The sequence below is a fragment of the Lepisosteus oculatus genome, chromosome 5, assembly GCF_040954835.1.
Source record: "Lepisosteus oculatus isolate fLepOcu1 chromosome 5, fLepOcu1.hap2, whole genome shotgun sequence".
Lineage (NCBI taxonomy): Eukaryota > Metazoa > Chordata > Actinopteri > Semionotiformes > Lepisosteidae > Lepisosteus > Lepisosteus oculatus.
The window spans coordinates 33,763,720-33,778,994 of record NC_090700.1 but is presented as its reverse complement, the minus strand read 5'-3'; the positions used below and the strand labels follow the sequence as shown (position 1 = coordinate 33,778,994).

General features: G+C 41.2%; 1 protein-coding gene across 5 annotated transcripts; it reads left to right on the top strand.

Annotated features, from left to right (window-relative positions):
* The first annotated feature begins 762 nt into the window (after window positions 1-762).
* On the top strand, window positions 763-14,584 carry phtf1 (putative homeodomain transcription factor 1). Of its 5 annotated transcripts, none has more exons than XM_006628395.3 (17): window positions 764-1,294; window positions 2,442-2,510; window positions 2,676-2,732; window positions 3,325-3,394; window positions 3,518-3,676; window positions 4,251-4,407; window positions 4,891-5,029; window positions 5,773-5,934; window positions 6,915-7,136; window positions 7,515-7,643; window positions 8,143-8,412; window positions 8,891-9,022; window positions 9,900-9,986; window positions 10,505-10,660; window positions 10,868-10,963; window positions 11,634-11,759; window positions 12,103-14,584. In XM_006628395.3, exons 2-17 carry the CDS (start codon window positions 2,466-2,468, stop codon window positions 12,121-12,123), a joined length of 2,028 nt encoding a protein of 675 aa, XP_006628458.2. In that variant the 5' UTR covers window positions 764-1,294; window positions 2,442-2,465; the 3' UTR covers window positions 12,124-14,584. The 5 variants fall into 5 exon arrangements, with proteins under 5 accessions (XP_015197827.2, XP_006628458.2, XP_015197824.2 ...); XM_015342338.2 differs by having other exon boundaries at window positions 7,512-7,643; XM_015342339.2 differs by lacking the exon at window positions 764-1,294 and adding an exon at window positions 1,542-1,569 and having other exon boundaries at window positions 7,512-7,643.
* Window positions 14,585-15,275: the final 691 nt, after the last annotated feature.

Below are 15,275 nucleotides of genomic sequence, written 5' to 3'. Positions count from 1 at the left end.
CTCAATAAATATATACGTGTTACACTGGAATCAGTCAAGATAAGACTGATGAGGTACTGTACTTTCATGGGCTCAAAGGAGTACTGTTTCCTACCGTGAAAAGCCAAAAGAAGAACACTTAGTATACAAAATACTCAAAAAACATAATTAAATCAAATCGTAGGGATTCTTCAGATTCAATATCGTTAGTCAAACCAGAAAACATAAAACACAAAAAAGAAGAGGAAGTGTATCAAAAACAAAAACACCAACAGTATTAACACAAAACATTGTGGGAGACTGCAGCCACCCAATCATTTTGTTGAAGTCGATACCTTGGCTTCTTTCCTCGCATAGATTAACATTTGTAATTTAAAAACGATCTAGGGCAGGGCCTAATCGCCTTCTTTCTTTTGCAATCGTTTCTTATCATGTGTTTCCTGTTTCTTGCAATCTCAAAAGTGAAATAGTGGCGCAACCACACTTAAGATACATTCGTACACTTTTCAAATGTTTATTATTATTGTCTAAATAGGTTTAAAATCCCAACCGTACATGTTTCTATAAGCTATTTGTCTTTTCTCAAGTACGCTTAACTAAGTTAAGATGTTAAGTAGTCTAACATCTCCTTATGACAGGACATTTCAGTTTTTCTTTTTTGTGTTTGTTTCCTTAAAAAATGACAAACACGCCATAGGTTTATCAGTAGCACACCACACAGTTAATACAGTAGCGCTGCCCGAACTGTCACTTCTAACAAACCGCAGACTTGTAGTAATTGGTCAGTCCGTGAACCCGGAAAAAGGAAGTAAAACTAAAACAATGTTTCTGTTGTTCTGTATTGTGCACCAAGAAACGGCGTGTTGACCTGTGAGAGGCTAACGTTAACATTTAATGTTGTAAAAGACAGTGTTACTGTATGTAAAGACAGAAGGACATAATTTTGCAACTGATCGCTGCAAACCGGTGCGTAGAAATGCAAAACTTTTCTCTCTTGCCCAACTGCAAATGCCTCTCTGTGGATAATGGGACCTAGATACTCGTCAGTTTCCTGGATTTCTGAATTGCAGACACGTCCAAGAAATAACAATTATATTTGAAAAATCATCATTTGGAACTGCGGAATGCGGCATGTATACCTACCGATGGATATTAACATGGACATTGTGATCTGAACAGGAAATACTGGAATTGTGGAAGATCTGAACTTTTGTTTTTAATCGGCGGCAGTAAAATCGGTAGTGGTGCTGATTATCGTTGGCTAAATATATTAATCTTGGAGCCCAGTTAAGTGTCATTTCCAGCCTTTTGTTTGGTAAGTGAATGCTTTTATATTTGTAATTAAAAGAACGTTTTAAAATTATGTAATTCTGTACTAAAGCTCTTAACTTGTGCTGATGCCCTTTCAACAAGAAATCGTGGGAGAGAAATGGAAATCCGTATCATGTTTTATTTCTTTGGCAGGTTCCGATTTCCTTGTTCTACCTTGAAACCTCCGTGTAACTTGGTAATTGTTTATATTCAAATAAGGCATAGACGTTCCGTTATCTGCGCGTGTACTTCACAGACACTAATGCACCTTGAGATGAAGTAAGCAAGTGCTTTAATGCCGATATTGTGTTGGTGTTACAACATACAGTATACAAAGTGAATTAAGCACTGCTGGCAGTACACTTTTTAATGCATTATCGATTTCTCGACCGAATTGCAAAAGTGAATACAGGCAATGGACAGACAGTCCCACCGGTGTACATTGAACTGAGTCCGTATTGGTATTTTCGAGGACATCACTTGTTTAGGTTTAACGTTTGACTTTGGTAAAAGAGATATTTATATTATTTTAAGACGATAGTGTTTAACCTTGTGAGCCTAGTTTAGTGGCAACAGGCCAGCGCTGTTGATGTACTTGTACACTGACCCTCTGACATTGTACATCTTTACTGTACACGGCATCAACATACTGTGACATCGACAGGTTTGGCAGGTTTCTGTGCCAGCCGTAATAAACCTGCGCTATTTACTTTTACAAAAACAACTCTGTTAATGATAATTCATCACTTTCTTGTGTTCAGAATGGGTTAATGGCAATTAACCTCCTTAAACAAAAATCATTTTTGTGAGCTAGCCTAACTGGTTTAGCCCACTGTTCTATGTGCTTGTTTTTTCAGGTCTTCAGATCTGCTGTAATCAGCTTTGATTCATAAGGCACCAATGGGCCTTTTGTATGTACTGTAAACCTGCAGCCCTGCATTTCTCTTGTTACTCCCTCAGGCGGTTAATATCCAGGCTAATATCTCTGCATTATAATTCATTCGTCTGATTTTGTAGTGTTGCGTTTGTTGCTTTAGTTCGATGCTGATATTTGTTATACCTTCACTTCGCAGAGTTATAAACTGTGAAAAGTGTTAATTCCTCTAGTAATCCCAGTATCTGATCTGTTCCCACTGCTATTCTTTTTGCAGTGAAATGACCTGATTGGACTCTAAATGGCATCAAATGAAAAAGATGCGATAGCATGGTATCAAGAAAAGGTAATAATGACTTTTTTTTCTGTATTGAGCATCACAGGAACCATCAAGTTGAAAGTAAAGTTTTAATTCATTGACTGGAAAGAAAAAAATATGCTATTTCTCTGAAAGTTTTGTTATATTTAGCATACAGGAAGGCAATCCCTAAGATATTTCTTGTTCTTTCAGATAGGAGCCTATGATCAGCAAATATGGGAGAAATCCTTAGAACAAACTGAGTTAAAGGTAACTAAGAGTCTTTCTTCAGCTGATACTTTAAGGTAAAAGCATTTTACCTAAAATACGTTGCGTACTTTAAAAATAACCTCATTTCAACAGTGGGAAGAGACAGTACCAGTCTGCTTCTCTAAAAGAAGAGCGTGCATCTCAAGTTTTTTTATGTCGCCAATTAATTCAAGCAGTCGAGCTGCTCGGTGATCACTGGTTTGAGCCTAAACCATGTTGCAGCTGATTCAGATTCAATAGAGATCAAGATTCCCCATACAATGACGCTCGACTGGGTGCCAGGGATGGACAGGGCAAGCATTGCTTCAGCTTGCCATGTGTCAGCCTGCAGTGTGCTTCTCCCCCAGTTGGGGTTCGCTCAATTGTAAGGCACTCTTAGCTTGGAGCACATTGATTGAGAATTGGCTCTGATCAGCAGACATGTTTGAGAAGGGCACTCGTCCATCCACCTTCTCTCCAAGTCGTACTGCTAATTCCACTTTTGGTAGGTAAGAAATACAAAAAACAGTGATTCCAAATCTAGATGAAAAAGCGTGTTGAATTGACCCAACTGTAGTGACCGGCTAGATTTTTATGTGCCTGTCTATCGCAGGGTCTGAGAAACAAACCAAAGAAGAGAGGACGCATCAAAGCTGATCTGATTGATGTTGATCTCTTAAGAGGTAAGTGCCTGGCCTGAAGAACAATGTTATTTGTCCAAGTAAAGGGAGAGTGTAGGTTTATTCATGAAGGCCAGTGGAGTGTAGGGCCGTGCTAGCTGGGTGACTGAACGACTCTTTCGTAAGGCTCTACGTTCAGCAAGGCCAAGCCAGAGAGTCCATGGACATCCCTGACACGGAAGGGCCTCGTGAGGGTCCTCTTCTTTCCCGTCTTCTTCCAGTGGTGGATCCAGGTCACTTCCAAGTGCATCTTCACATGGCTCCTGCTGCTTTACTGCCTGCAAGGTGAGTCCTTCTCCTCGAGGTCAGAGGTGACAGTGAGCGAGCCAGTGAGTCAGCCTGCCTTCAGCGTTTTTTGCCCACAAATGCTACGTACTTGTTAACTCTGCATGCAAATCACATTGCACCATTTCTGCTGTGAAATATCTGCTGCTAAACCTGTACTTATTCACACATACATCACATCGCATTACATTAGACGTTACAGTGACTTGTGAGCAGGAAGGGCCGCTTCACATCACAATTTGTGGGAACTCAAATGCGAGTTTGTCACAACATGACTTTGTGACTTTCACAAAGTTCATTATTTTGTGCCCAATTCGAAATTCGTAAAATTTTTCTTTACCGTCAATTAATTGATTTTGATACCGAGATTTGTTAACCGATCTGAGAAAATTGGACTGCACTTCCCTTCTAATGACTCGGCCTCCAGGCTTTAAGAACTTGTAAGGTCAGAGGCTAGGAAATGTGAGAGAAACGCATAATTCCCTCTTTGAAAAGACAGAAAAGATGAGGAGGCCAGCTAAAAAAGGCAGGCCAGGTATGGATTCACTGCTGTTGGCATTTTGTTTCCTTGCAGTGTTAGCAGTGCTCCTTTATTTGGAGACGTCAGCCGTGAACATCAGTGAACTGGTGGGCCCAATGTGTCTCATGCTGCTGCTGGGCACAGTCCACTGCCAGATCGTGTCCACAGAGTCCAGCCGCAGCCCTGCAGCTGGCCCGGCACGCAGGAGAAGGTCGGAGTCTTGCCCTGCAGCTCTCTCAGAATAAGGGGGGAGTGGGAACATACAGTACTCCTAGCTTTGATGTTAAACTGCTGGTTTGTCAAATACAAAAGTAGTTGGCTTCGGAGAACTATTCTAGCAAAGACAGTTAGAAGACATACAGTATTTGAAACCCTCAAAGAGGTACGCCAAGTCATCCCTGAAAAACACAAACCAGAGAACACAAATGGAAACTGTTTTTAAATGTGAAAACAGGAGGCTGGTATGGAAAGAGCTACCCAGCCACGTTGCTGCAGCCAAAACCCTGCTTTCTTTCTCGAAAAGTTGGTATGAGATCCTCACGGCAATTAGCCGCTTACAACCGCAAGGCCTCCTCTCATTTGTGCCCTTTCTGATGCTCTTAATTATGCTCAGGGTTTTAGACTAGAAATGCAAGCGCCGTGCTTTCTGCCTTTCTGTCGTCAGTGTTGGCATTGCTGTGTGTTCCCTGCGCAGGCCGAGGAAGGAGAGGAGCCCTGGTGACAAGACAGCACAGAGGGATGGCAGCCTGAACGCCCAGGCAGACAGACCTCCTGAGCTGCAGCACTGCCTGCTGGGCCAGAATGACAAGTATTCCAAAGCACCAAAGAGGCAGGTCAGAGCCCCCTTCAGTGAAGTTCTTAATAAGGCATTGCATTGAATGCTGGGACCTGTCTAGCAGTATCTAACAGAGTGGTGAGCTTTTAAAATATTATCGTCATAGGCTTTTATTATCAATTCTTATTTTTGTATGTTTTTTTCTTTTTGTGTGGACAACGATGATTTATTTAACCTTGGCTTTAAGAGTAGTGTTGGTCTGTTTCCAAATTAAAGCTCACTGTAACCCCCATGGCCTTCACACAAACCCATCTCATAATGTCAATCTCAGTCTCGTAAGGTGGATGTGCCTGACAGTAAAACCAAATTTCTGACAAATTTGTTTGGGCAGAATATATTTCAACATATCTTAAGGTGACTCCTTTCCTTCAATATCATGAAGTTTTCTAAACATTTTAGTTTTTAGAATAAAAAAATCACAGTTGTGCCATGATCACTTTTTAACATTTTTAACACTTCTTAGAACAATTGTTTGAAAATTTACATAACCCTCTCAATAATATTTTTAAAAGGTCTTTAGGAATTTACAAATTCTTGCAATAAGATGCAATAATGACACTGGTTTCTGGAATTTTCTCTTGTCTGACATAGAAAACAGGCTGAAACTCTTGTCTTGCTTTTTCAGGGTAATACCTTAATTGGAAACTAATGTCCAGCAGAAGTAATAAGCAGACTGCCGCTCATTGGAGTATTTTTTTTGTTGGGTAAAGCTGTGGAATCCTCTCTAAAACTCTGTTACAGGATTTTTCAAAGAGCTCCGTGATGGGGGTATCCGATGACTACTCCAGTGAGGATGATGCCGAGCTACTTCCTCTGCGCAGACGCAGGGTCGAAGAAGCGCCAGCTGACAGTGTCCTGAGAAGCAGGAGGGCACTCTCAATGCATAACAGCCCCCTGTCTCAGGTAGGACAGCAGACTGACTGAAACCTCTCAGATTGCAGCTCCACAGTGTGGTGGCTTGGTGAATTACAATACTTTCTTTCAGTCTCTTTTTTTCCTTCTTATATAATAATAGTTCCTTACACTTCTATTGCGTGTTTCTGAACACTCCACTTAACACGCTTTACAGGTAATGGGGTCTCCCCTCCAACACCACCAATGTGCAGCCCCACCTGGATGACGTGACAGCAGCCACAGTGCGTCAGTACGCTCCTCACACATGAGCTATCAGTGGGTTGGAGAACAGAGTGATGAAGCCAGTTCAGAGATGTGAATTTTTAGGAGGCCATTATTGGTAAAGGCCAGTGGGAAATTTGGCCAGGACACTGGGGTACCACCCAAGCACTTTTAGAGAAACGCCCTCCGATTTTTAATGACCCCAGAGTCAGGACTTGTTTTACTGTATGTCAAGGGAGCCGCCTTGTTTACAGTATAGTGTCCCAGTCACTATACTGGGGTATAAGGACCCACAAGGACTGCAGGGTGAGAAATTCCCATTTCCCACTACTGGTTCCACTTACACCACTTCCAGCAGCAACCTTAGCCTTCCCAGGAAAGGCTCACACCTGCTTAGCTTCAGTGGGTTTCCAGTTGTGAGCTGCAGGGTTATGTAGCTGCTAGCCAGTAAAAACTAAAAACACTTACTGATTCATTGCTTTAGCCTCAGTAGCCACTGCACTTACTGTATATGTTGATTTAAAATTGTGTCTTATTTTGTAATGACTGTAAATCAGCAGTAACACTGAGCTTATTTTTGAGCAGTATGTGGTGCAGATTGAATGAAGTCAGTTATTTTTTCCATATTTTATTTTGCACCCTGAAACCCTTATGTTAATTAATGGACTCAAAAGGAGTTGTGTGTTCTTTAAGGTGTCTCAAGGTTCAGGCAGTGTCTAGTGACCGTGTCAGGAAGGTATGGTAACATGGTGTTTCCTGCCGCACAGGAGGAGCGCCGGCCAGCCAGCAGGGGGGCGGGGGGCAGCCCTCGGCGCCCCTCGGACAGCCCGCGGCTGGGCTCCGACACGGACGACATGCTGTGCGAGGAGCTGCTGCAGGGCCCCGACAGTGCCTCCTCCGGCAGCAGTGACAGCGGGGAGGGGGGCCCGTGGTATAACGGCCTGCCCCCCGCCGTGTTCAGGACAACCGAGGAAGACCTCCTCCAGCAGGTGCCTCTCCCCTCACCGGCAAACCTCTCAAGGCCTCTAATTCCCAGCATCTCAGCTAACTTTAACCAGCTTTATCTAGAGAGTCAGACGCGTAGCTGTTTCTTTCAGAGAGCACCTCTCATGTTAATGGTGTATCTATAAAGACCACGCCGTCACTATGAATTATGAATCCATTTATAAACTGATATTGCCTAGAAATAAATTCAGAACTGTCTTTTCAGGGGTAATACTGAGTAGAGTGAATGGAGGTGGAATGTTTCAATTTGTATAATTGATGATAACACCATCACACCAAAGATTTAAAACTGCACATGGAGAGGGCTTTTATTTTTTAACTAAGTGTATTGTAGTGAAGGTAAAAAGTGTCTCTCCAAGCAGAGTCACCTGTCCTGGCTACAGTCATGCCACCCCTCCACAGACAGAGTGAGCACCATCGTCTGGGAGAATGGAGAGTGCAAGAAGGTGGACATGTCAGTGTTGGAGATCAGCGCCGTCATCATGAGCCGGGTATGTCTCCCAAGGCCGTTAGCATGCTCCTTCATTGCCTGCCCCTTCAAGTGAGACTGAGACCATCCTGAAGGACTATTCATTAAGCATGTAAACCTTCACTTGTTCCTTTGCAGCCTACCCATGCTGACACGGCTACCTACTTGAACTTCTTCAATGTACTTCTGCTGCGACCCACTATGCCTTCCGCTTGATCTTTTTCTAGATCTCTTCGTCATTCCTTCACCTCTTCCCTGAGCTACTTTCCCCCTTCTCTCACCAAACCTCCATCCTGACAGCTGAAGAAGGCTCCACAGCTGAAACTGTGTGTTTCTTTTCTTCTCTTTTCAGCAGGGATTACATTTTTACATGATTCATTAAGTCATGAAATGGCCCTCACTTTTTTTTTTTTACTGTAGCTGTGTTACTAGAAACGCTGATCCTAGACTAGCTAAGCCTGCTTGTGTTTTGCTACGTGGGTGCGGAGGTATCAAGTGTTGACTGTTGCCCCTCTATACAGGTGAAGGATGAGGAGCAGGGTTTGGGGTACCTGATGCTGGGAGGAGGGGTGACGGTAGTGCTGGCGCTTCTGCCCCTCATCTTCCAGATGACCAGGCAGCTGGATGTGGCGCTGCTGGCTTCTCTCTCAGCGGCGGAGCTCCTGCATCTGGCCTGTGGGCCCCCCGACCCCCGGGGTTACACCCTGCTCCTCATCACCCTGCTGGAGCGTGTGTGCCTCTCCTGGCTCTTCTTCTTCATGATGTGTGTGGCCGAGAGGACGTACAAGCAGGTGAGCGGCCGGGCTGAGCTGGGAGGTCCTATCAGGGTGGCATTAATTGTCACTGACAAGTAGGCCCTGTTAGATGAAAGATTATCGGCCATAATGAACAGGGGAAATCTCCAGTGTCTACCTTTGCTGTCTAGAACCTTTCAATCTAACCTAAAATATTTTATAATAATTGTTTTGATCTATAGGGACATGAGAAATCTACGTGGACAGTATCTTATTGATCCAAGGATCTTATCCAGCTATTTCATGATTTTTGTTTTCATTTTTGTATCTTATTTGCTGTTGTCGTGCACAGCACAGCAAGGTTTATTGGTGTGCAATGTGCTGAATGTATAATATACACCATTTTAATAAATATCTTGCTATACACAAATGCAGGGAGAACAACTATATACTATATTTCAGTCTTGCAAGAGACAAGAGTGTTGCCTTCACAACAGAAACACTCTTAGTTATGCCTCTTTTCCCTTTATCCCAGAGGCTTCTCTTTGCCAAGCTCTTCAGTCACCTGACATCTGCCCGCAAGGCCAAGAAGTCTGAGATACCGCACTTCAGACTGAAGAACGTGCAGAATGTGAAGATATGGCTGTCGCTTCGTTCCTTTCTCAAGGTAGCAAACGTGGTTCTGACCATTTGTTTAGTTCAACAGCTAAAAAGAATGGCGCCTGTCGGTAACACGATGTTTTTGTGTATGCGTAAATTGAAAAACATGGCAAAAGCCACTAGTACTAGAAATTTTAAAGTAGAATATAAATATACTTAATTTTTGCGAACTATTTGAAGCCTTTACCACATTTGGAGGGACTTCTTCTCATCCCAGATTCAGGAGTGGAAGCTATGAATGGTGGCAGCTGTTTATTTTGAGTGGTCAGATGCGTGTAGCTTGTCTGCCATTGTGGGATCACATGCTGCTCTATCACACACTAACCGTGATAGTGATCCCTCTTGCTGTATGACTGGAAAAAAAAGCCCCTAAAATGTGAAAATAAATGTGGCCAATAGGCTGTGAAACATGTCGTGCCCATGGAGAATTTTTTGATTTGGTGGAGGAAAATGATGTTTTCAAATCAGTGCTTTGGTTTCAAGGTAAACGAAACAGCATTTTATTGTTCAGTAATCCTTTTTCATTGCAACATATCACATTACGGTAATTGATTTTATTGTGTTTAGTAAGCAAAACGATTACCTAGCTGTCTGGGAGGTTGTCTTCCCAGACAACCTGTCAAGGTTGTCTTACCACAACCTTGTGAACCTAATCTTTTTCTCCCCTAAGTTAAATGTATTTGTCAGCTGCTGTTTTCTTATCCACAGGGGTTTTTAAAAGTCTTAATACCCATGGTTGACAAGGGGCTTTTGTATAAAATATTCCTTTACACCTGCTGGAAGGCGATCAGCAGTTCTTCTTGTGATTTTACGATGTTCTGCACCTGTTGCTTGATGGCAACAGTGTAGTGTTCCTCATCTTGACATAGCACTTGTTCTTGCAGAGACGTGGACCCCAACGCTCTGTGGATGTAATCGTTTCCTCTGTCTTCCTGGTCGCACTGTCGATCGCCTTCGTCTGTTGTGCACAGGTCAGCCAGCTTTAAAAACTTTGAAGCAACTCGAGAAAAGGTTGCTTGTCCACAGATAAGAGCCAGCAGGCAGGTGTTTGTGCATTTACGTGTGACTTGGGTTGTTTGAGGTATGCCATTGTTTGCCACTATCTCACTATGACAAAAAATAATTTTTTTAATATCTCCCAGGCAGAAACTGGGAGATATGGTTGACAATAAAACCCAGCACAAAACAATTGTCTCTTCAGCCCAACATGATCTTTTTCTAGTACAATGTTCTAGATCAATGTTATTAGCAACTGGTATTTTATTTGATAAAACTGCCTTTGATATGTACTGTAATAACAATGCTTGTATTTCCTGATGTAGATGGTCATTCAGATGGGTGACGTACTGTTACAAAGGTGCACAAAAGGGAAAAGTGTACAATTTCATTGGTTATGTTAAATAGTAGAAGAGCTTATTGCAATATGGCAAAATGACTACAAGATACTTTCAGAGCTCATCTTTTGAGTTGGAATTTGCTCTCTGCCTAGTTTCTTCAAAGTCATCACACGTTCCTTGACTCCATGTATAACTGGGAGCTGCTGATCTGGGAATCGTCTCTCATCATTTTCCTGCTGCGTCTGGCCACCCTGGGCTCTGAAACAAACAGGAAGTACAGCAACATGTCAGTATTGCTCACTGAGCAGGTAGGGCTCCGGCATCATGTGACATATAGCTCGTGTCCACAGGCAGTGTGAGAATTTCTGTTGTTTTCTTTCAGTCAATAACTGGCACAAGAATCATTGTACAACACTTTGTCATTTTACCCACACAGAAGTGAAACCAGTGATCTCGGCTGTTTGAGATTCTCCAGCAAAACTGTTCAAATAAGTAATTTTTTTTCCCCCCATCAGATCAACTTGTATCTAAAGATGGAAAAGAAACCCAGTAAGAAAGAAGAGCTGAACATTGTGAACAATGTGTTGAAACTGGCTACAAAACTGATGAAAGTAAGAAGTGAAGACTCCTCTTAATCTGTAAAGTGACACTGTCAGTGGATAACAAGTTCTTAGTGCTTTGCCAGAATCACCTTTAAATCAAGACAAGTGCAAACATAACCCAGTGATAAAGCAAAACAGTATTGTATATTCATTTGAAAAAAGCATTTTTTCTGTCTAAAATTCTGTGCCTTAACTGGCAGATTTTAGTTTTGTAAAATTGTGACCACTTTTAAATTCCCCAAGAAGTATGTTGATACACTATATTCATTCTACACAGTCCTTTCCTGAACTCCAGTTTGCTTTTAGCTAAAATTCTATACCCTTTTCCATTTATGTGTAATAGTTATTTTTGGACGTTCAGTAGATTGATAAAGACTTTTTCTTCAACATGTATTCTTCAATAAATTCATTGGATAGTGGCATTTGTTGTAAAAAAGGTGTTGACAGATTTAGTTTGTGGGCGAGTTTTGTGCATGATGTGGAGTTGTACAAATTCTGATTCTTGAAAACAAAGTTCTGCCTGTTTTGTTAGGTGTATTTAAACTTTCAGTGGCCACAGAGCAGAAAGCAATAGTGATTTGCTCTTTGTGCAGTTGTGGTCATTGTGCAAATGAAGTGCCTAAGATCTCCCCATGTGCAGTGATGCCTTCAGATTCTCACTCTGTTCCCTGCCCCTCAGGAGCTGGACACTCCCTTCAGGCTGTATGGACTGACGGTGAACCCACTCATCTATAACATCACTCGGGTGGTCATTCTGTCTGCGGTCTCAGGAGTTGTCAGCGACCTCTTGGGCATCAATATTAGAGTGAGTAACACAAATCAGCAGGTCAATGGTGTGAGCATATGGTTTCAACCCCAAATCATTCACCATTTGCTTTAGTGCTTCATCACATTGTTGTGCTTGCTGTCAGTTCAAAGTAGGAATCATGTTACAAAATCTAATCATGCAGATCATGACTGAGAAGCAAAGAAAGTTTCACAGATTTAAAATTAGATTCTTAGATCCTGTTCAATTAATACAAATACAAATTCACAAACAATCTTGCAAACTTAACTAAAAACATACATTTTGAATGTCTGCAATGCATTAACTTTGTTTTGGGTGCTTAGTATATTAAAACTGCTGTGTTATGTTTCATTTATTTCAGCTGTGGAAGATTAAGCCTTGATGTGAGACTACAGTTAGAGCTCGGAGCTGTCTGGATAATGGACTTGGGTCTGAACTTCCCCTGAGAGACGGAGCCATAAAGGTGTTGGGCTAGGTGGTCAGAAAGCTCTTCCCACCTTCAGACAAACCCCTGAAAGCAGCATGTCAGTTTGCACAATGCTGGAATAGACTTTTTTGTCACGCATACAGATAATAAGCGTAAAAAAAATAAGCAAAGAAACGATTGATAACTGATTCAGCGTATCTCTAAACAACTCAAGGCTCTAAATGTTCAAATTAACTTTTGGAAGTCGTAATAGCCTTTAAATTCACACACAACGCTGAATCCTTAACAGATGGTGGAGAGAAACATAGACTATTCAAACCACACAGACCTAAAAACACAACTGTAAAAGATACTGCAACAGTATAATGTAATTTAATTTAATTTCTTAATATCTGGTGTGTGTACTAACTAGCAGCAGCATGAACTGTTACATTACTAGGAGTAGAATGGAAAGTACTTGAAAAATACATAGAGTATAGCTGTATAGCTTCTCAAACAGAGTACAGGGCATGTTTTTGCATTATTTGCAGTTGGCTTTTGGTAACATAAATTTCGGTAAAATATTTTCTGACACTGGTTTGCTGACCCACGCATGACCTATTCTTCTGTTGGCTCCACAAAATACATCATGCATGTCAGACTACTGAATTAGGTAGTGAAAAGATTTAATCTGAAATATGTGGGCAGTTTAGGGACTGTGAGAGTCTAAAGTTGTGACATTCCTCGCTGTACCCACAGTTAAAGTAACACTGAACTTTTATTACCTTAAATTTGCTTCTGTGTCATCCCATTAAGGTAATTTTTTATACAGTATGTGTCCACTTAATTTCTACAGTTTGATTTGTGCCTGTCTTCCATACCATATGTCTGCTTTTTTATATTAAATTGCTGAGTATGTTTTCTTCACATTTATTTAGATAAATACAGATCTGTGGTCTTGGATAACCTGAATATTTAATATATTTAATATATTTTGTCTAGTATGTATTGGGTATCTATAAACATCCTGACAGGCAGGTGTCAAAATCCCAGGACAACAGTAACTAAATCTGCTGCTCACTCCATTTAATTTTGACAAATACCCAGCATTCATAACCAAGGCCCTTCCTCCTTTTTCCTAGAAGGGAGTAAAATCATTTTTAAATTTTGGAATACCTATTTATTTTTATATTCATTCCCACTTCGTTTTGAATCGCCAGTTGAAAATGGCTTAGCTTTATGGTGGCAACTTCCTTACCACAAGGGGGAGAAGGAGATGCATTTGACCACAGAATGAGATACGCCACTGACACTCCCCACTGTACAGCTGTTTGTCATTTATACATTACAAACTCCGCAGTGCCTTACCGGAGAGTTTATGCCTTTTGAAGTAGCCTGCCTGTTGGTAATGTCACTGGAGTTAGTTTGGTAGAAAGCTGAAAGAGCCCATGCCAATCAATTTCAGCCTTCCAGGCAGCTCAGCCCCTGCTTCTGGGAGACCCCTCTTGACAGAAGGCTAGACCCATGACCCAGTCTTGAGCTGGCAGTGCCAGGGCCATAGGGTTCTGCCTCCAATCTTAATGGGCAACTTAATAATACATGCCACTCTTTTGTTAATTAAACAAATGCAGAGCCACTGATCCAGTAATACCTTAAGTTTATTAACACCAGAACATCACAAGTGGGTAGAAAATGCACAATTACAGATATGCAGAGCAATGCAAAATTCATCATGTATAAATACTAATGTAAGTATTTGTAAACCAATTAGCCATTTGTTGTGTAAATCTTTGTAAATCTTTTTGTCTGAGGTCAAAGTGATTCAATTACATCCCATTCCTTGTAACATCACACCATCTGCTTTCCGTGATTCAAGAGACACCAGATTCAGAATGTTCCCAGAAAACTCAACATTTGATACTTCACTCCAGAATTGGAAACCTTTTTAAACCTCTGTTATCCACTAGATCAGTTGTGTGTATTACAGGATATACTTAATTTACTCAAGTGAGTTGCCTCTTTTCACCCCTGCTGGGAAATTTCTCCCTGGGCTGATCTTTTTTGTTTAAACTAGCATTTGTTTTGGAACTTTGTCTCTTGGCTCACATGCAGGATAAGTACACAAGCCCCTCATAGACAACACCATTGGCACATCAGTTTACAACAGATATTCACTCATTAATTTGGATTAAAACAAACTATCCCTATTTATTGATTATATTTTTCCAAGTTTTGTTGAACACTGAATTATCTTAGTGAACTGTATGAACAATCACAGGTTGAATACATCCAAGTTCAGACTGGGAACACACAACATTTACTGTACGCCTACCTTTGAGATACTGTTACATGAAAGGTTTTCAGTCCCTAAGCACTGAATTGTAAAAGCAATACTTTGAGAAAGAAATAAAAGGTTTATTAAAAATGTTTTTATACATTCTGTTGTCCTGTGGTTATTGAGCATGCATAGCTGTACTCTTAATGGTGATTGCAGTAAGGGCAGCATTTAGTGCTTCTGTATGTTGACTTTAACCCACTTGTTTTGAGGATTGAAAGCCTGGCCACATGGATCAGATGGTTGTAACCAAAGAGTTGCTGCATGAGAAGTGGTAGGAATGATGGTGGAATGTTAGTGTAAGTGAGGCTGGGCGTTAAAAGTCTAAGAACCTTAATTGGAACCACAGAGAGTTTTAGAAGTTGAAAAGGGTGGCTTATAAATGTTATAAAGTATATAAAATGCAAACATAAACAAAAAGACTTCATTAACTTTTGATTTCCATTTAAGTACAGAAGCACTGAAAGCATTAACACTTACTACAAAAAACATTATGTTCTTTGGTGTTTGTATCCAGACTTGGTGTTTGTTCTTCCTTAGTTCATGATCACAAGGTCAGGTTTCACTCAGGCAAGTTCAGGCAACAAAATAGTCTGTTTCCACATGGTGTATATTCTCATAGAGAAAACCTTGTCATACTGAAACTATGCAGATCTCCCAGAAGAGACACAACAGTTTGTTTTTTAAAGTGAATACTTAGAATGTGTTGTTGAGAGCCGGCAGATACGTTTCAATGTTGATTGCTCAACAGGTAGGGCTGAACTGGAGCAATTCATTTTGGTTCAATCTAGAA